Below are 18,995 nucleotides of genomic sequence, written 5' to 3'. Positions count from 1 at the left end.
CTATTGGTTGCTTGACTTTTCTTCAGTGGAATGTAAGGTGTCAAGAAGAAAAATATTAAATAAATTAATGATAATCCAATGACTGGTCTGAAATTAATACCTAAAATGAATTTTTCGATTAAATTACAGCATGATAACAATTAACCGCTATACTTACATGCACAAATGAGCACTGGTAACAATATTCTATAACTTGAACTGTTAAACGAGTTCATTTTGCATTTCAATTAATTATTTTTTCTAAGCATGCTAAAATTTTTAATTTTTTAACTGACTAAAAAATTAACGGATTTTTTGAAAATTTGAAATTGAGGGGAAATAGATACAAGGAGGAGAAATTTTCAAAGTTTTGGTATTTCTTCAAAAATTGGGGTTTAACACATGATAACCGGCACGTGTAGCAAATTGCAATGAATAAAAATTAAATTTTTAAATATAATTCATACATAAATCAGCATAAACATTGAATAAATGAATGTAAACAAAAGATTCTTACTCCTTGATTTTTTCATCGCATAGCTTCACTCCCCTAATGAAAGACAGGTTATAGACAGAGAATTGTAATTAAGGAAAATTGAATTAAAGACATAAGATATCACAATGACACTGCTCAATATTCTTCGATCAAGGACTTGCTTGAAATTTGCCAATGATTTTGGACTAAGAGCACAGGTATGAATAGCATAAAATCGAAATGTTTACGAAAACTGAAATAAGTTGCATAATTTTTCATAAAAAATTATTTATTCTAGTATAATTTTGCGAGATGTTATTCACAAGATAACAAGTATGCAACACATGCACCGATAGATCGGATAAGAAATATTGGTATATCGGCTCATATTGATTCCGGAAAGACTACATTAACAGAGAGAATTTTATATTATACTGGAAGAATTGCTGAAATGCATGAAGTTAAAGGAAAGGATAATGTTGGAGCTACTATGGATTCTATGGAACTTGAAAGACAAAGAGGTATTACAATTCAGTCAGCTGCTACATATACAGTATGGAAAGGCTATAATATCAATATCATTGATACACCGGTATATTTCCTGTAATTTTAACTGTTTTAACTTATACTAATTAATGAAATTAATAATTTCAGGGTCACGTAGATTTCACAGTAGAAGTAGAACGATCATTAAGAGTATTGGACGGTGCCGTTTTGGTTCTTTGTGCTGTCGGAGGAGTTCAGAGTCAAACATTGACAGTAAATCGTCAAATGAAACGTTATAATGTTCCATGTCTAGCATTTATTAACAAACTTGATCGAATGGGATCAAATCCAACAAGAGTACTTACACAATTGAGATCTAAACTGAATCATAATGCTGCTTTCGTACAATTACCAATTGGATTAGAGAGTAATTGTAAAGGAATAATCGATCTCGTCAATGAAAGAGCAATGTTCTTTGAAGGAAATTACGGAAATAACGTAATAATTGATGAAATTCCACAGGATATGAGAACTGAGGCATCAGAAAGAAGACAGGAATTAATTGAACATGTATCAAATGCTGATGAGATATTAGGTGACTTATTTTTAGAAGAAAAGACTCCAACAATTGATGATCTTAAGGCAGCAATTAGACGATCATGCTTGAAACGAAAGTTTACACCAGTCTTTGTTGGTACTGCATTGAAAAATAAGGGAGTACAGCCATTACTCGATGGAGTTATTGATTATTTACCAAATCCAGGTGAAGTTGAAAATTTGGGATTAATTGAACGAGAAGGACAAGAGACAGAAAAGATTCAATTAAATCCAGCTCGTGACGGCAAATCACCATTCTTAGGTTTAGCATTCAAATTAGAAGCTGGACGATTTGGTCAATTAACTTACATGAGATGTTATCAAGGAATGATTAAGAAAGGTGACAATATTTTCAATGCAAGAACTGGCAAAAAGATCAGATTATCACGTTTGGTACGACTTCATTCGAATAATATGGAAGATGTCAATGAAGTCTATGCTGGTGACATTTTCGCACTTTTTGGCGTTGATTGTGCTAGTGGAGACACTTTTGTAACAGATCCTAAATCAAATATCTCAATGGAATCTATTTTCGTACCAGATCCAGTTGTTTCAATGGCTATTCATCCAGCAAATACCAAAGATCGTGACAATTTCGCAAAGGCAATTGCAAGATTCACAAAAGAAGATCCAACATTCCATTTTGAGTTTGATCCAGATGTAAAGGAGACATTAGTATCTGGAATGGGTGAATTACATTTAGAGATTTATGCTCAAAGAATGGAACGCGAATATAATTGTCCTGTAGTGCTTGGAAAACCAAAAGTAGCCTTCCGTGAAACTTTAGTTGCACCATGTCAATTCGATTATCTTCATAAGAAACAATCCGGCGGTTCTGGTCAATTTGCCCGAGTTACAGGAGTTTTAGAACCACTTCCTCCACATCAAAATACATTACTTGAATTTGTTGATGAAACAGTCGGAACAAATGTACCAAAGCAATTTATTCCTGGTGTTGAAAAGGGTTTCAGAAAAATGGCAGAAAAGGGATTGTTGTCTGGACACAAATTGTCGGGTCTTAAGTTTAGATTACAGGTAAGCTTTAACGAATTTTCAAAATTGGACATCAATAAAATATTGAATTTTTTTAGGATGGTGCTCATCATATTGTCGATTCTAGTGAGTTAGCCTTCAACTTGGCTGCTTGTGGAGCTATCAAAGAGGTTTTCGAAAACGGCGGTTGGCAGATTCTTGAACCAATTATGGCAGTTGAAGTAACATGTCCTGATGAATTTCAAGGAGCTGTGATGTAATTAACAAATCTTATGGTTAATTTATAGTAAACTAATTAAATAAATAATATTATAGGGGACAGTTGAACAAACGTCACGGAATTATTACCGGATCTGACGGAGCAGAAGGCTGGACCACAATTTATGCAGAAGTTCCTCTTAATGACATGTTCGGTTATGTAGGAGAAATCAGATCATCAACACAAGGAAAGGGAGAGTTCAGTATGGAATACAGTAGATACTCACCGTGTATGCCTGAATTACAAAATAAATTAGTCGAAGAATATCAACGATCACAAGGTATGCTTCCCGACGAAAAGGAGAAGAAGAAGCGAAAAAATTAAGATCAACAATATAGGTTAATATATTAAAGGATATAATAAACGATTTAAATTATTTAAATTTATTTTTTAAATATGATATTTTTGTCATTTTTATTTACGCCTTTTTATGAAGTGAAAAAATATAATTAGCATGCTTTGAATTCCTAAAATCTTTTATTTTTGACTTATAAGCTAGCAATATGCTCTGTAAATTGTATAGAAATCATCATAAGTACATTTCTATATCCAATATATTTATGTATAAAAATAATTTTTCGTTTAAAATCATAGGAATTTGCATAAATTTGCGCGTATTTAAAAAACATATTGGCACGAAAACATAGAATTAATTAAAATTAACGTTTAAAAGTAAAAGGTTCATACGAACTACATACAAATTGCTTTAAAATGATGAGAATATGGATTAAAATTTTAAGCAGATATGAGGTCATTCATGAATTCCGTAAAGCTTCAAGCTTTGTGACCGTTATTTTTTAAATTTTGGAAACGGTTATTTTTCAAATAATTTTAGGCCGTTAATTTTCAAATAATTTTTGACCGTTTTGATTTCTGAAGTGTCAAAAATACTTATAATGACATTACGAAACTTTCAAACGACCCCGAGCATAATCATAGAGAGATAAAATGAACTTAATGTAGATAAAATGTCTAAAATATATTCTTTGCATTAAAATATTCGATGAGATTATGTTTCATAAATATATGCTTTCATGCCTAATTTTGCTGTGCTTGTATTTTAGCTTGCATTTGTGCCAACATTTCCTGCATTCGTTTCAATTCTGCTTCCTTCTCCTTCAAAATTCGATCCTTTTCGGAAGTTTCGTCTTCAAAGACTTCCTCCTTTGCAAGATGTCCATTTCCATTAGCCATCTTGCCATTTGCATTGCGCGATGCTTTTGCCAAGCGCTCTGAACGATAATTTTCATAATGAACTTCCTGTGTTACCTCTTGCAAGTCTTGCATATGTGTACTGAAATATGCAATTGCGAAAATTAGAAAATAAAGTTTTGCAGGTCATAAATTAATCAACTTACATCAACATAGTTCGTAGCTTAATAAAATCACAATGCTCTGGATTTTCGACTTCAACGACGCCCCATGGATATAATCTTCCGCGAACTTTCTTGCCTTTCACTTCAAGTAGTGTTGTCGATCCACAAACAGCAAATGGGACGGCTTCTTTTAATTGTCTTACTTGTTCCTTATAATCCTCATCTTCATCGGAATCACAATCTGGCAGTGGATAAATTTTAATTCCATTTTCTTTGATTTCTTCGAGAATTCTTGTCTTTAAACGGTGTACTTCCTTCTTTGTTAAAACATCACTTTTAGCTATGACCTAAAATTTATTCAAAATTTAACGGTTATTAAAAATTCAAAAATTAACTGTCTTAGTCGAGACATAAACCAAATCATTATTCATCAATAAATCTTTGAATTATCAGCTCTTAATTAAATCACAATGAATCATCAATAATCTGAACTTAACAAGTCGAGTGACTGACATTTAAAAATACAGCAAATTCCACTTAAAATACTTACTGGAACAATGTTGACTTTTTGGTGTAATTTTTTCATGAATTCAATATCTAAAGGCTTGAGTCCATGTCCGAATGGTGAAATGAAATAAAAGCAACAATGAACGCGATTGTCTACAATATTTCTACGATTTAAGCCACTTTCATCTCTCAAATATCTCTCGTATTGTTCATCGATATACTCCAAAATATTATTGAAACTATTTGAGTTATCTATGGCATCACCAAATCCAGGAACGTCTACAACAGTAAGGCGAAGTTTGACACCTCTTTCTTCAATCTCAACAGTCGATGCATCCAATTTCAATGATTGCTTTGTTCGTTCTGTAAGAAATTTTAATTAAATTACAAAAATAGAAAATTTGCGGTTGATGAGAGCAACTTACGAACAGCATCTGGTACAACACGTTCTGGATATAAATCAGTTAAGAAAAGTGAATTCACAAGTGTCGATTTACCGAGTCCAGACTCACCGACAATCATAAGAGTGAATTCAAAGCCTTTCTTGACCGATTTTCGATGCACTTGATTTGGAAGATTTGCGAATCCTACATAGCCCGATGTGTCCATTGCTGAAAACTTTTAATAAAAATGAGATCATTAATCACATCCATCAAGTTTGATTGATTCTTATCAAATATTTTATATGCGCGTATTAAAATTTTAATAGCCTTTTTCGAGACATTAAAAATGTTATTTATTAACACACAGGCAATCATGTCGAATATGGAGCGCAAAGGAATTAATCAAAACAATTTGTTTCATGTCTTAAATTAAAAAAATTAAAAAGAAATTGTATCGAATGGAGGAGCTGAATGCTCGCAAATGCACTCTGAATAAAAAATAAATAAGTTTCATGAAATTTCAATAAGAATACACAATATCGGCATGGCATAAATGTGTTGAATATGAGCTAATGAATTATACTTTGAGATCGGGATTATGTGAGTAGCGTATTCACTGAATTCTTTAGAATGCTCGGGAAAATGACGTCGGGAATTTACGGAACGTTGAAATTTTAATTTTTTAACGGTCATTTTTATTTTAAATATCCTGGACACATTTGATGTGAGGTTTGAATCTTTGATAGAATTTTTCAAATTTATCGGATTTTGAAATGTTCTGGACACTTTAGACAAATTAAGGTTTGAGTCTGCAATTAATTCAAATTTTTGCCGTTTTTGTAAAATCAATAAATTTTTAATTAAAAAAATGCAGACTCAGTTCCGGGAAAATGTCAGCTGCCGAACGCCCTAATCTATGAATCATGTGTATTTTGTGTTAAATACTTATGCAAATGAATAACATTTTATTGTTCATCGAACACAATAATGAAAAACAAAACGGAAAGAAGACGTTCTCCTGAGAAAAGCATATATGTACATGTACAATCTCAAATCTATACATGGTCTCATAAACTGCACTTTTTGTTTATAATGCTCTAATATTTTTTTTATATTTTTGGAATATGTGTCTGTATGTATGACAAAAATTTCATTGCTTAGCTTCTTTTATTTCATTCTTAGGAAGTCTCTGTACACATAAATTAAATGGTGTCAATTTCTACTCACGCAAGTAAATTTTTTCATGCACCGAAAAATGTAAACCATACCATAAAGCAGCTATTTGTTGTAATAATATAGCGTATTTTTATGCAAATTATTCTGTTGCTTATGTCGAAATATTTTCATTATTATTGACTACTTTCATGCCAGATTCCTCAATCTCAAGCATTCTACGTCTAATGAAACAGATATTAATTCCTCATAAGTATTATTCATACTTGAAAGTATTTAAAGATATTTTACTTTTTTTGCGAACTGGATGTATGATAAAACATCGATAAATAAGCCGCAAGTAAGTCAGGAAAGAAGTAATTATTTTAAGATAATTTTATAGCTTTTTTCATGTAATGATGTGTGCATCACATAAACATTTAGGGTCATAAAAAAATGTTTACTTAGATTACTTACTTGCTTTTCTGAAGACATTTAATTGTAATCCAAAGAGTTCTCTTAGAGATGCTTAATTACAAGCTATTTATTTATCGATACGATTAAAAATGATAAAATTTGTTAATTAAAAGCACTTTCACACTTAATAATATATTTTTATGCTTAGTATTGTCAAAATAATGTTAATATCGACGGAAAACATAAAATACACTAAGACTTCTTACTTATTATAAAAAAGATTCGGTACTGACTGTTTAATCCTCTCGGAAAGGCAAGTATGACACTTGTGGATACACCTACTTACTTTGTTTTAGAAGCGCATTTAATTTATTTAACAAATTTTTAATTTTTTTATGCCATAACAGGTAAGAGAAATTTCTGAAATTAACGAAAGAATTTTATTCAAATTTTACCGGCTTTTTCATTTTTAAATTACAAAACTGTTGTATGGTTTAAAGAATGACATGAATTTTCCAGCTCATAAAATTAGTCCAGCTATTACTTTCAGCATAAATCATGTAAATAAATTTACAAAACTAATACTTACAAACCCAAAGTGAATACTAAATGCTCAATGTCTCCAAAAAACATGGTACAGCTCAATAAAATCTGAAAACCCCTCAAATGTTTCATCGAAAACCGTACACTCGTAGAAAAAGTCGAAACCCCTCAGACAGCCAAGAAATTTAGTCGCGATAAATTATTTTACGATTAAATTAATAAAAATCATCGATTGAAAATGCTTTCTCGCGCGGCTTTGTTGTCTGCAGGTAAATATAATTAATCTTTATAAGTTTCTAAACATCCAGACATGAAAATCAGGCGAAAAAGTGTTAAAATTACACGAAAATAATAATTTTTTCATACTAACCAACATATTGCATAACATAAAAAATCGAATTAAAAATGATCTACATCATAATACTAGATATAAAATACTGAATGTCACTTGATTTACGATACATCTCAATGATATGAATTAATTAATCTAAATTATCACTTCTTTTCTATGTATTATGTATAGCCCAAAGGACGTCAGTAGTTGCCTTGGCTCGCGGAACATCTACTGGAAGCTCATCACTTTCAGAGAGACCAGTCCGTCTTGAACATCCAGGCAAAGTTCGTATGGGATTCATTCCTGATGAATGGTAATATTTGAATGACAAAAGATTGACATAGTTTTGTAATGAAAAAAAATATCGATTCTATTTTAGGTTCCGATTCTTCTATCCAAAAACAGGTGTCACAGGACCTTATGTCTTTTTAGCCGGTTTATCAACCTATTTATTCTCTAAGGAAATTTATGTTATGGAACACGAATACTACACTGGACTTTCAATCCTTATTGCTGTAGTTTTCGCAGCCAAGAAGTTCGGTCCAGGAATGGGAAAGGCTCTTGACAAGGAAGTTGATGTAAGTCACAAAATTATTTAAAATCAAGAGTTTATTAATAATTTGAAGATTCAATTAGGCCTATGAACAAGAGTGGAACCAAGGCCGCTTAGACGAATTGAAGGCAAAAGCCGATGCCGTTGAAGCCGAAAAGAAGGAACAATGGAGAGCAGAAGGTCAACTTATGTTGATGGATGCCAAGAAAGAAAATGTTGCCTTGCAACTCGAAGCTGCTTATCGTGAACGAGCAATGACTGTTTTCCAAGAAGTCAAGAAACGTTTAGATTACCAAGTTGAGCGTCAAAACATTGATCGTCGTATTTCTCAGAAACATATGGTCACATGGATCGTCAACAATGTTCTTAAATCAATCACACCAGATCAAGAAGCACAGACACTTAACAAATGCATTGCTGATTTGGGCTCATTAGCTGCTCGTAAGTAAACTTCGTCAATCTTCCGACGACTACGATTCCATCTTTAAAATATCCTTCGATTAAATAGTGAAAAAAAAAAGTTAAAAAATTTGTCTCTGAAAAGAATTAACGACTAAATTGTATATTAAATTGCTTCTCAATTTCCTACAGCGCGAAAAAGTGATCCATGCATAAAGAAGAAGATACCGAAAAAATGTTAGTAGATTTAAATTGATGAAGAATGATTTCCAAGAAATTTCAAGAAACAATAAATCACAAGTCATCAAAAAATTACTATTTTTATTATTTCCCAAGTATGTATGTCAATTAAAAATTTACAAAATCATATTCACGATTCATTTTGACTGTAAGTTTGAGAATTTTACTGGTTGAGTCGTATTCAGCACGTCCCTTTTGTGGATTTACTTTGTGTGGCAGCATGAGTTTAAGACGGTAAATTGGAGTTTTTAGTTCAATTTTGTCTTCCTCAACAGTCAGATCCATTTGATCGATTCCAACAGTTTCGTCGGGAATTCTGACCTCAACAATCATGTCTTCACAGCTGGCTGTTGCTGGCGTTTTTAATCCCATTTGTAGATATATATCTTCAGTCGTAACTGCTTGCTTGTAAGTTATTTTATATTCAGGGTGCTTACGCGTATCCAATAATTCCTCATCATTCATCTGTTGTTTCTCCAAATCGTCCATTGATTTAATTGTATTGTCAACATTGACCTTTTTCAGCAATGGATTATCCAAGGTTTTAACAATTTGACTCTTTTTTGGTTGCTTTATATCTCCGGGACCAAAAGCTTGTTCTCTCTCATTTTCGGAGTCTGATGAGCTTTCGTCACCATTTTCTTGACATTTATCAAATAGTTTTTTTAAGAGAGTAACTGAATTGTAGTCCATAATGTGTCAAATGCTAGAAAAATTGATCAATTTATGCTATGTAAATAAATTCTATGGTTGCTATAACATCGAAAAATTAAAATGTTGTGAGCGCGATACAATTCAACCCCTCAAGCATGAGATAATTTCGTTTATTTTTCATTAAAATGTTCTCGCGTGAATCTCACTTGATACATGTTAGCGAGTATTTTGTGGAGCTAGTGCTTATTTTGGCTCTTAATGGTTGAATATTGAGAATCTTTCGTTACAAAATTTATTCAAAAATTTTAAGAAATGTGTCTTCGCTTAAAAATTAAAATTTTACAAAACCGGTAAATTTGAATTTTGAAAAATAGTTGAAAAATCAAATTCGAAAAATCCACTGAATTAAAATTGTGTCTTGACTAAAATTCAAATATTAAAAACTCGTTAAAACTCCAAATAAGTAAAAACAGTTGATAGCCAACAAATGTTATTACAATTTTATGATAATAAGTCTGCGCTACAGCCACAAATGTCCAATAACTCTCCGAAGCTTCCCATTCTCTCTCGTGCGCGCCTTTGCGATTTTCATTTAGCAGAAATATCTCACATAAAATTGATCAGTTCTATAAGAGTCGTTGAGTTGAAAAGTACAAAAAGAAATTTGATAGGACGAGATTATTTTCCCATTTAGACTGATTTTATTGACCACATAAAAATTGCATAAGAATCATTTCAATTGTGAAATAGAAAAATAAAAGTGTAAAAAAAATTTTAATGCATAATTAATGAAACATAAGTGGATGGAAATGCTCATCTGGTATTATCGACAATTTTAAAGTTGCTGCTTATTTACTTAGCAAGCAGATAAAGTGAAGAAAGAAAAAAAAAGAGAGAATAAATAAGAAATAATAAATACACTACGAATTTTTGTGGACGACAAATGAAGATTAAATAATACATTAGTTGAAAGAGTGAATTTCTAGTCTAAATTTATTAAAGTGGAAGAAGATTCATGTGAGAAAAATTTCACCTTCATCTTTTATTTTTTTTTTTTTGTGGGTGATAAAAAGATTATTAAATGAATAACATATAGTATGTTAGCAGATCAACGACATTAAATTAAAATTAAAAAAAAAATTCCTTTTCTTAGTGTCTTTTAAATCACATGTTTATAGGTGAGTTGTTATCATTCATTCAGCCCACAAAATTGTAAAAATATTATTCCGTCATATATAAGATTAATATATTGTCTAACGAAAATAGAAGTCTTAATCATGTTCAATTTTTATCTTGAATGAGAAATTTTTATTTGAATTCTTCTATGAGCATAAGATATGAGTTCATCCCCGGGCTGCAAATGAATTTTTATACGCATGAATTCTCAAAAATGTCTTTTAAAGTGCAAAATATTGTCAATATCCTTAACATTTGATTAATAAAATTAACGTATTTCTAAAGTTTAAATAATATCAGATTGACTTGATCTGAAGTTGTGTCTTGGATGAAGTATTACAAAGCATGAAAAAATGCGTCTTGAATGAAAATTTGATTTCTGGATTAAATGCATCTTTAAGTTTAAATCCTCCAGAAAATAAGTTTAGTTCCAATTCTAGTCTAACTAATTAAGTATCAATTTTAAATGTTAATAAAATTTTAAAATTCACATAATAGTTGGAATTTAAAATTGCTCCAAGAAAATTCAAATTTCACAAAACCGTTAAAAAATTGTGTCTTGACTGATTTTTTTTTATATTAAGGATATCAAACTTAATAGACATTATTGCTGCACGATTTTAAATAACCATCAAAATTAAAGTCAAGTAAAGATTGACTAAATCACAGCTCCAAAATCCAATAAAGTCCAAGAAAATTAATTAAAAATAATAATAAATATCAATTAAAGGGTGAATTAAAATAAAACATTAATCACGTGCAGTTCGGGGTGATCTCATCTGAATATAAAAATTCATTATTCTTTTTTTGTTTTTCTTTTCTTATTTTGCCGAAACTCGAATTTATGGTCAATTTAATCATTTGCGAATAAATAATAATATTTCAATTTCTCTCCGATACATTGACACCATCATGTGCTTGTTAACAAATTTTAATTGGATCTGGAATGTCGAGTGTCAGGCACGAAAAACAGATCAGTTAACCGAAATAAAATGATGTTTATAAAAATTTCTGTGGATTTAAAATTTTTACTTTTTTTTTCTTTCTTTTCTATCCGTTTTTCACTGTGTTTTTAATTACTTTTCACCACTCAGCCCCAGTAGAATAATAAATATTTTGCATATAGACATCAAAGATGGTCAAGTTTATGTGGATAATATGCGTTGTGATGTTGCTTAGTTTAGAAATCTCAAATAGTTGGAAATATGATAGGCGTAAGTATAAAAGCAATTATTATATCAAAAATAAATGATTTATTGTGTCATAAATTACTCCTTACTCTAGTAGACACTGTCAGATATTTATTATGAGGAATTGCCATACATTAACATGAACTGACAATGGCAGTCTCTCCATCACAAATGTACGACTTTTTTGGCGCATTTTTATCCGCAAACATATGAGTCACGGTCAGTCTTATCTGGTCACTTAAGTGATAATCTTCAGATTATTGATGGTGCGAAAATGGAAGTTAGCACCTAATCCTGCTTAATAACAATTTGTATGAAAATTTGCAGATTAAGATTGAATTCAGCATAAATCAGCTTGGCGATGTGAATTAAGGTAGAGCACCTTGATTTAGTGAATAGAAATTGCTGTTTAATTCAATTTAAAAACGTTTTTGGAATCTTTATTTGTAACGGCCATTTTAAATTTAAATTATTGAGAGGGGCAAACAACTAAAATTCAAATTCTTTTCGACCGTTATAAATTCAAGTCTCACTTTTGAAGTCCCAACTCAAAATTCAAATTCTTTTTGACCGTTAGATATCAAATTTCTCAATTTCAAATCCAAAACAGAATGAATATCCAAAATGAGCCTGTCTGTAGACGCCGACGTTTTATTGACTAGTCTAGTTCCAATAAAAATCCTAATAATCCTCTAAATCATCGTGTAAAACAATTCATTTATGGCTGAAAAATAAAATATTTAACAACAAACTTATTTCTTAATAATCCAATCAAAAAAAAATTTCGATTTTTTATTGCCAATCCGACAATGTGAAGGAATTTTTCATAGACGATACATCAAATAAAGACTTCGACTATGAATATAAAAGAGAGAATCGATTCTTCTTGTTCGTTAGCCCACCTCTGCAAAATATCATCAAGATGATTGAAACAAAGATTCTTCTCATTCCAATTTACGATTTGCAATAAATTTCACTCTTGTCATTTTCCATAAATATGTACTGGGTCATTTATTGTTAATATTAATAAATTTTTTTAATGGTTCTTCTTGTTTTCCTTGAATTTGGGAAGTAAAATGCCAAACCACACGTGTTATCGTGTGAATGGAATGGGACAAAATTCAATAAAATTAAAATTTTAACGTCTTTTTAAGATTCAAAAATTGCAGCCAACTTCATGTAATTAATTTTCAAATTCGAAAAAGCCGTTAAAAACAGAAAATTCTATTTAATTTGACTAAATGCCACCCAAAGCAAACTTTAATTGCAAAAACTTCCGCTCATTGCCAAAATGAATGCATGATCTGCTAGATTTCCTAATATAAAATCTAAAATAAATATTATGGATATCATAATGTGTGACTAGTCATATGGTTAATTAATTTTATAACACGGAAATCCAGTCGTAATGTGTGATTGAAAAATATCTGACAGCTACCAGAGTAAATGAGTTTTTTTTTTGTGCTGCCCAGTCTACATCCAAATCGCATATATCATTTTGCACATAATCGAAAAAAGAGAGAAAAAAAGAATAATATTTTCAGTTCCTAGACTGTATGGCGACAAATTACATTATCGATATATAAATCCAAGAAATAAGAGAGTACAGCGGAGAATTGTGATGCTTCATGACTTTTTTCGTACCAAAGTAGTCCCACCTGCTGCGAATATGTTATCAATGGTAAGCTAAAAATGCTAATATTATTAACCGATAAAGACATTACTTAAGACATCTAAATGGAGTAATATAAAACCTCAATTAAAATTCGATCATGAATTTGGTGATGTGGGTGGAAAGAAGCGTCGAATAGAAGTGTTAGGTGATCTAATATTTTATCTATAGTTATATCATCCATTTAAAAGCTATAAATTGAATCAATTTTGGATACTCTATCGTATATATATGCAAATTGGATAATTTTCACCTGCCAGGCATCTGTAAAATTGATACGAAATTGGAATACGTTGAAGCGACCTTTAAAAAAATCTATAAAAATTAAATTGAAGTTTAGTCTGCCTTTACAGAGTTTCTTGAACTATATATTTTATGAATAGACGACTTCCACAAGGCTTACTGTTAGGAATTGTCATGTCTTGTGAAGTAAAATTTGCTTTGGAACGGTCATAAAATTATTCAAAAAATTTTACCTGTTGTAAGGTTTCCATTCACTTTTGAATTTTAAAAAACCGTTAACTTTTATGTAAATTCATAAACTGTTGCATGGTTTTCCAGAATTTACAAGGTTTTGAGCTTATTTGAATTTTCAAAAGTCGTTAATTTTCAAATATTCAAAAGTCGTTAAATCTTTTATGGCAATTTAATCAATGATGATCCGCAATAATCGTGTTTATTTTACGACTATTATAATTTCCCATCCACTCAACATTTTATTACGACCGTACACGTTCTTAATTCCCATAATTCTTTTAAAAACAAACAAATAGTTACGAGTACCCCGTCTGTAATGTTAATTTACTACTTTTCTTTTGACCATTTGGTATGCAGCAATAAAATGAATTGTACGCATTTTCCACCTACACATTGTGACATTGAATTTTAAAATATAATTTATCTGTATTTAATATACATAGAAATGGCATCATGGTGCAACAAAAGCAGCACAAAGATGGGCCGACAAGTGTTATTTACTAACACATGATACTCCAAAAGGTAATTTAATTATTTTGCATATCTCGCTCTCGTCTGTTCTGGATGTTACAATAAATTTGCATTTTAATTTAGGTAGATGGATAAACAATTATGGGAGCTGTGGACAGAATATCTTTGTATCAACACATAAAGTCCCGTGGTAAGATCAATATGTATATAAAATATCAATGACATAATTTAACTTTTTGACTGTTGTACAAGACAAGAAACGAGAGACTTTATTTTAACGTATTCGGAAATGCAAAACGTCAGTGGATGATGCTGACAAAGTTTTCAGTCAGACAATAAAGCGACAAAATTGTTGATTTAAACAGAATTTTTTGTTAAGCGGCATTTTAAAAACCACACACAGTGGCTCATTTTTTTCTGTGTTTCTGTCATATTTTACATTAGGTTGTTTGCTTTACGGACATGGTTTGAAGAGCGACACAATTTCACATATGGATCACATCGTAATGATCTGAATGTCGTTGGACATTTTACACAGATGATTTGGGCGAGTACTCATAAAGTTGGATGTGGATTGAGTAAATGCTCTCGAGGTGGACCTAGAAATAAGCCATTTTACAATTACGTATGCAATTACTGTCCCATGTAAGTCTAAGTTGGTCGTTCATAAATTATGTCTCCATTGACATTTTATAACCGTTATTTTCAAATTTTGCTAAAAATTAATTTTCAAATATTTTTTGACCGTTATTTTTCAAATATTTTTTAATCGTTATTTTCAAAATGCAAATAGACGTCATTTATGAACGACCGACCTTTTATGCAATTTATCTATGATTAGAATTTATAGTGCAATTTATATTATGATGGAATTGACAAGTCAAGTTCATTCTCATCATTTCCTTTATATGTACTTAATAAACGTCGTTTATTTCATACTTTAGAGGCAACCGTATTGAGAAATTGGGTATTCCATACAAAAAAGGAAAGCCGTGTTCAGCATGCTCGCATTCCTGTCATTCAAAAAAGATTAGGTTACAGAATTAATGTCTTCTTTTTTTCATATAATTGAATTAATCTCAATTGAATATTTTAATTTAGATTGTGTCTGAACCCTTGCAACTCCGCTGATATGTGGGCTAATTGCCGTACACTTTATAAAATGTTTAGTGGATGGTTATGCCGAACAAATACGACAGAGGGACTTGAACGACGAGGAAATTGTCTGGCAACATGCAATTGCTCTCAGAAGCGTCTTATTTACGATGAATGAAAATGAAGATTGAAATGTTGAGTATTAAGACAGATTATGTTGCCTGCCATATGTACATAGATATTAAAATACTTATTGAAAAACAACAACGATGTCTGTTTTAAGAACATTTGTTACATAAGGAAATATTGTAAAAATAATTCACTTTGTACTTTTTCATGACTCTTGTACTTTCGCTGACTGCTTTGGTAGTTTATTAATTATGATTTGTATAAATTCTATGCTTAACTGCCAAATAAAATTCGAAATTATTCCGAGAAATTGTTATCTTTTAAATTTCAGATAGCCGTTAAAAATTTAAATTTCAGAAAACCGTTAAAATCTTAAATTTATTTTAGGAAATAAAAAAGAAAGCCAGTCAAAACATGCTCATAAATCATCCTAAATCCAACAATCTTACTCGCTGACTTGTTAAAAATCACGAGAAAAAGATAAATTTTAAAAAATGATGAGCTTGCGTGAAGAAATTTTGAATATAATCTTGACAAATCGGATTAAGGAAGATGCTTCCGCACGCTCTCGAAAAAATCTGTGCCATAAAAATATTAAAATATGATGGCTTATTGTAGATGTGAACGAATTAGTCGGCGAGAGTTCATAGCACTGTAATTATTAATTAATGTTTCATGTCATTTGATATCATTGAAAGGCTTTTAAATCATACATAAATCAGAACATGATTGTGGCTTGTTAAAGTAATTAATTATAGTACAAATTGCTGTAATGCAAATTTTCTTCTCTCTTTGTGCGTCTCTTATGCTGATTTTGTGTTATTTATAAGATCCAGTAAGTAAAAGTTGGCAAACTCACTCAATGGACTGAACTGCTTTAAAATTCATTCATATTAATCCAGAATGGAAAGAAGAAAATATTACCAGTTTAAGAACATCATTGTAATCTTCAAATAAGCTATAAATCACAAACATCACTCGCCATAAGCAGGCATTTTATTTCAATTGATTTAGTTGACAGTTCTAAAAGAGCGAAAATCGCTTTAAAGACATGATCCATATGCAGTGTATAATTTTATGAGAATTTCTACAAATTGGGTGTGGATATCTCACGTTTTTTTGGCAATAAGTATTATTTTCGTCACGCATTTAATCGGACGAGTTTCTGGTCCATTGATCGTGGATATACAGTATATATACAGCAGAGAAGAAGAGATGAAAATGAAATGAATAAATTTGAAATTTAAAGATAGAACTTTTTTCGATTTATAGATTCATATCTGCTTAATGCGAAAAGCAGTGATCTGCTAATAATCAACTGACTGCAACTGACTATAAGATTTACGATTGTTTAAAATAAAATTGCATATTTTAGCTTAATTATATCCTTATTGAAAGTGATGATGTAATTGAATTAATTAACAAATTTTACAAATTCCTAACTTTTTCTTAACTTATTGAGTATGAACAATTACGTGCCATTTTCAAAATGACTAAAATGGCAATGACCGAATAGTGTTAAAACATTAAAATAACATTGATTGACGATAGCAAGAAGAATGCAGACATAATTAATTTAATTCCGCTTTGTTACATTCAAGCCACTTGCAACGAGTGCTCGTCCACGAGCAGTTACTCTTGTAATTGCTGTAACAAACATAAAAGAATATTAGAAACTTCTAAAATAAATTAGTTCTTATTATCTAGTGAAAGATATACTCACTTCTTGCTGGAACCATTAAAGGACGAGTTGGACGAGGAGGAGCTGCTGAAATTGTTGGAATTGGAACTCGAACTGTACGAGTAATAGAAGGTCGTGGTTGAATTGTTTCACGACTGCTTGTTACTGGATTATCTTCATCCTTAATTTCTTCAACGCGGTTATGTAACCTACCAGTAAGGCCTTTAACGGATTCAGTAACTTTGTTGGCATGTTCACTTAAATCAGCAAATAACTTATTCAATTCTTTGATTTGAATTTCTTTCTTCTGCAGTTCTGCTTCCTTCTTTTTCAATTTTAATTCCAGTTCCTCTAATTTCTTTTTTTGCTCAAGAGATTCATCCAGTATGCTATTCACAGATGTATTATCCAAGGAAAGGCGTTGTAAATGCACTCGACTAATATAGTTAGGGCTATCGAAAGTAGCTTGCCTGCATACTGGACATGTTCTTGAATTTTTCAGCCACAACTTAAGACAGCAATCATGAAAGACATGTCCGCATCCTTTGATGACAACTGGAAATTCATTAAATTATTATAAAAATTTATTAATTAATATATTTGTTGACTTACCAGATACTTTATCACTAACTTGCCAAGCAGAAAATTCTTCGGTGCAAATCACGCAGCCAACTCCCATCTTATTAGCTGTTAAATTAAATATTAATTAACTTTTGATCACACAGAAACTGCACTTTGGCGCGAAATAATTTCAAGAGTTGATAACTTTTAGGTATGTTAAAAACATAATAGACTAGAAACTATTTATTAGGTACTTTTAAGTTATTTATTGAATTATAATTAATCATAGTAGTCAAATTTGTAGAGTGAAATTAGAGATTTTCAAAATCTCTCTCAAAATTTGAAGAGATTTTCAAAATCATGAAAAGATTATTTTCTTAGAAAATTTACTTACCTTGCAAAGAAAAACTTGAAAACCATACAAAAGAAATTAAATTGTGTGGTTTTCAAAACAATTGAGAAGTATTCAACATTTGAAAATAACCGTTAAAAATGTAAAAGATCCAGAAAAGATTTTAATTAATATTTGATTCATTCAAATCACCATGAATAAATAGAATCAGAAGTAAAGATCTAAAGGGAATAGAATACTCATTAGTGTGGCAAGTTTGAAGCATTTCGAACATAATTTTCACGCTTCACAACAACTTTTTTTCTTTCTCTTCTTTCAAAACAATGAATAAATTTTAAACCCTCAACTTTATAACGACAAGAGCTAATGTTTTTATTCATCAAAAGTGTTCACATATGTATATGTGAGTAATATACATGCAGTACTCAACGAGACGTCACGGGACGAATGTGGAAAGAGTGGTATAAAAAAATTGGTAATAATATGAAAAAATGTACACACAAGTGTAACAGGTGAGCTTCTCATTCATTTTCGCTTTTATTTCGACCCATAGAATTAATTTTCATTGCTTATTTGCTTTACTGTATTTTATATATTTTACATTTTCATTCAACAGCGTGTTTGTTACGAGCCAATTTTCGTTGTTTTTATGAAATGCTTTACTTTAGTTCATCGATGGACTTTAAACGAGTAACAAGTGGTAATTTCGTGCGGCATAATCTATCTAGTTTCTGTGTTAATTAATATGCATCATTAGAATAGTGCTATACTTTCGAAAATGTGAATCATAACCTATAATGTATTGAAAGTGATGATTTGATGGAATCAAATGAAAAGTTACACAACAAAATCTTTAATTAATATTTGCCAATAACAAAAAGAGTTTACAAGTTAACAGTAATGT

At 30.7% G+C, this 18,995-nt stretch overlaps 6 protein-coding genes across 7 annotated transcripts; 3 read left to right on the top strand and 3 right to left on the bottom strand.

Moving 5' to 3' along the window:
• The first annotated feature begins 530 nt into the window (after window positions 1-530).
• mEFG1 (mitochondrial translation elongation factor G 1) lies at window positions 531-3,189 on the top strand. The gene is made up of 5 exons (XM_070653088.1): window positions 531-672; window positions 753-1,046; window positions 1,109-2,572; window positions 2,629-2,786; window positions 2,846-3,189. The coding sequence occupies exons 1-5, from the start codon at window positions 601-603 to the stop codon at window positions 3,111-3,113; spliced, it is 2,256 nt and encodes a 751-aa protein (XP_070509189.1). The 5' UTR covers window positions 531-600; the 3' UTR covers window positions 3,114-3,189.
• Window positions 3,190-3,218: 29 nt separating this feature from the next.
• Window positions 3,219-6,843, bottom strand: Septin1 (Septin 1). The gene is made up of 5 exons (XM_070653089.1): window positions 6,625-6,843; window positions 5,038-5,230; window positions 4,656-4,975; window positions 4,148-4,452; window positions 3,219-4,083 (listed from the first exon to the last, which is right to left on the bottom strand). Exons 1-5 carry the CDS (start codon window positions 6,640-6,642, stop codon window positions 3,828-3,830), a joined length of 1,092 nt encoding a protein of 363 aa, XP_070509190.1. The 5' UTR covers window positions 6,643-6,843; the 3' UTR covers window positions 3,219-3,827.
• Window positions 6,844-7,238: 395 nt separating this feature from the next.
• On the top strand, window positions 7,239-8,705 carry ATPsynB (ATP synthase subunit b, mitochondrial). Its single transcript, XM_070653090.1, has 4 exons — window positions 7,239-7,376; window positions 7,631-7,754; window positions 7,821-8,019; window positions 8,078-8,705. The coding sequence occupies exons 1-4, from the start codon at window positions 7,346-7,348 to the stop codon at window positions 8,441-8,443; spliced, it is 720 nt and encodes a 239-aa protein (XP_070509191.1). The 5' UTR covers window positions 7,239-7,345; the 3' UTR covers window positions 8,444-8,705.
• Window positions 8,706-8,731: 26 nt separating this feature from the next.
• On the bottom strand, window positions 8,732-9,326 carry Dnaaf6 (Dynein axonemal assembly factor 6). Its single transcript, XM_070653047.1, has one exon. The coding sequence runs from the start codon at window positions 9,324-9,326 to the stop codon at window positions 8,742-8,744; it is 585 nt and encodes a 194-aa protein (XP_070509148.1). The 3' UTR covers window positions 8,732-8,741.
• Window positions 9,327-9,932: 606 nt separating this feature from the next.
• Window positions 9,933-15,780, top strand: LOC139100543 (serotriflin-like). The gene is made up of 8 exons (XM_070653165.1): window positions 9,933-10,465; window positions 11,558-11,677; window positions 13,198-13,334; window positions 14,246-14,324; window positions 14,397-14,463; window positions 14,718-14,918; window positions 15,218-15,307; window positions 15,375-15,780. Exons 2-8 carry the CDS (start codon window positions 11,599-11,601, stop codon window positions 15,544-15,546), a joined length of 825 nt encoding a protein of 274 aa, XP_070509266.1. The 5' UTR covers window positions 9,933-10,465; window positions 11,558-11,598; the 3' UTR covers window positions 15,547-15,780.
• A 713-nt stretch (window positions 15,781-16,493) lies between these two features.
• Window positions 16,494-17,929, bottom strand: LOC139100589 (uncharacterized). Of its 2 annotated transcripts, none has more exons than XM_070653243.1 (3): window positions 17,791-17,929; window positions 17,221-17,733; window positions 16,494-17,173 (listed from the first exon to the last, which is right to left on the bottom strand). In XM_070653243.1, exons 1-3 carry the CDS (start codon window positions 17,855-17,857, stop codon window positions 17,130-17,132), a joined length of 624 nt encoding a protein of 207 aa, XP_070509344.1. In that variant the 5' UTR covers window positions 17,858-17,929; the 3' UTR covers window positions 16,494-17,129. The 2 variants fall into 2 exon arrangements, with proteins under 2 accessions (XP_070509344.1, XP_070509343.1); XM_070653242.1 differs by having other exon boundaries at window positions 16,494-17,144.
• Window positions 17,930-18,995: the final 1,066 nt, after the last annotated feature.

This window comes from Chironomus tepperi, unplaced genomic scaffold, assembly GCF_022539635.2.
Source record: "Chironomus tepperi strain 1889 unplaced genomic scaffold, CSIRO-AGI_Ctep_v1 contig_67, whole genome shotgun sequence".
NCBI classification, from domain to species: Eukaryota; Metazoa; Arthropoda; class Insecta; order Diptera; family Chironomidae; genus Chironomus; species Chironomus tepperi.
This window is presented reverse-complemented; position numbering and strand designations above follow the sequence as displayed.

What these genes read in the sequence shown, in the direction of transcription:
- mEFG1 (XM_070653088.1), top strand. Translation starts at nt 601, where the DNA reads ATGACACTGCTCAATATTCTTCGATCAAGGACTTGCTTGAAATTTGCC. An exon ending in TCAATATCATTGATACACCG is followed by an intron (nt 1,047 to 1,108) that starts GTATATTTCCTG and finishes TAATAATTTCAG; the next exon opens with GGTCACGTAGATTTCACAGT. An exon ending in GTCTTAAGTTTAGATTACAG is followed by an intron (nt 2,573 to 2,628) that starts GTAAGCTTTAAC and finishes GAATTTTTTTAG; the next exon opens with GATGGTGCTCATCATATTGT.
- LOC139100589 (XM_070653242.1), bottom strand. Translation starts at nt 17,857, where the DNA reads ATGGGAGTTGGCTGCGTGATTTGCACCGAAGAATTTTCTGCTTGGCAA. An exon ending in AGTTAGTGATAAAGTATCTG is followed by an intron (nt 17,734 to 17,790) that starts GTAAGTCAACAA and finishes ATGAATTTCCAG; the next exon opens with TTGTCATCAAAGGATGCGGA. An exon ending in TTTAATGGTTCCAGCAAGAA is followed by an intron (nt 17,145 to 17,220) that starts GTGAGTATATCT and finishes TGTTTGTTACAG; the next exon opens with CAATTACAAGAGTAACTGCT.
- Dnaaf6 (XM_070653047.1), bottom strand. Translation starts at nt 9,326, where the DNA reads ATGGACTACAATTCAGTTACTCTCTTAAAAAAACTATTTGATAAATGT.
- ATPsynB (XM_070653090.1), top strand. Translation starts at nt 7,346, where the DNA reads ATGCTTTCTCGCGCGGCTTTGTTGTCTGCAG. An exon ending in CGCGGCTTTGTTGTCTGCAG is followed by an intron (nt 7,377 to 7,630) that starts GTAAATATAATT and finishes TATTATGTATAG; the next exon opens with CCCAAAGGACGTCAGTAGTT. An exon ending in GGATTCATTCCTGATGAATG is followed by an intron (nt 7,755 to 7,820) that starts GTAATATTTGAA and finishes ATTCTATTTTAG; the next exon opens with GTTCCGATTCTTCTATCCAA.
- LOC139100543 (XM_070653165.1), top strand. Translation starts at nt 11,599, where the DNA reads ATGGTCAAGTTTATGTGGATAATATGCGTTGTGATGTTGCTTAGTTTA. An exon ending in TAGTTGGAAATATGATAGGC is followed by an intron (nt 11,678 to 13,197) that starts GTAAGTATAAAA and finishes TAATATTTTCAG; the next exon opens with TTCCTAGACTGTATGGCGAC. An exon ending in AACACATGATACTCCAAAAG is followed by an intron (nt 14,325 to 14,396) that starts GTAATTTAATTA and finishes ATTTTAATTTAG; the next exon opens with GTAGATGGATAAACAATTAT.
- Septin1 (XM_070653089.1), bottom strand. An exon ending in AAAAAGTCAACATTGTTCCA is followed by an intron (nt 4,453 to 4,655) that starts GTAAGTATTTTA and finishes AATAAATTTTAG; the next exon opens with GTCATAGCTAAAAGTGATGT. An exon ending in AAGCTACGAACTATGTTGAT is followed by an intron (nt 4,084 to 4,147) that starts GTAAGTTGATTA and finishes TGCATATTTCAG; the next exon opens with TACACATATGCAAGACTTGC.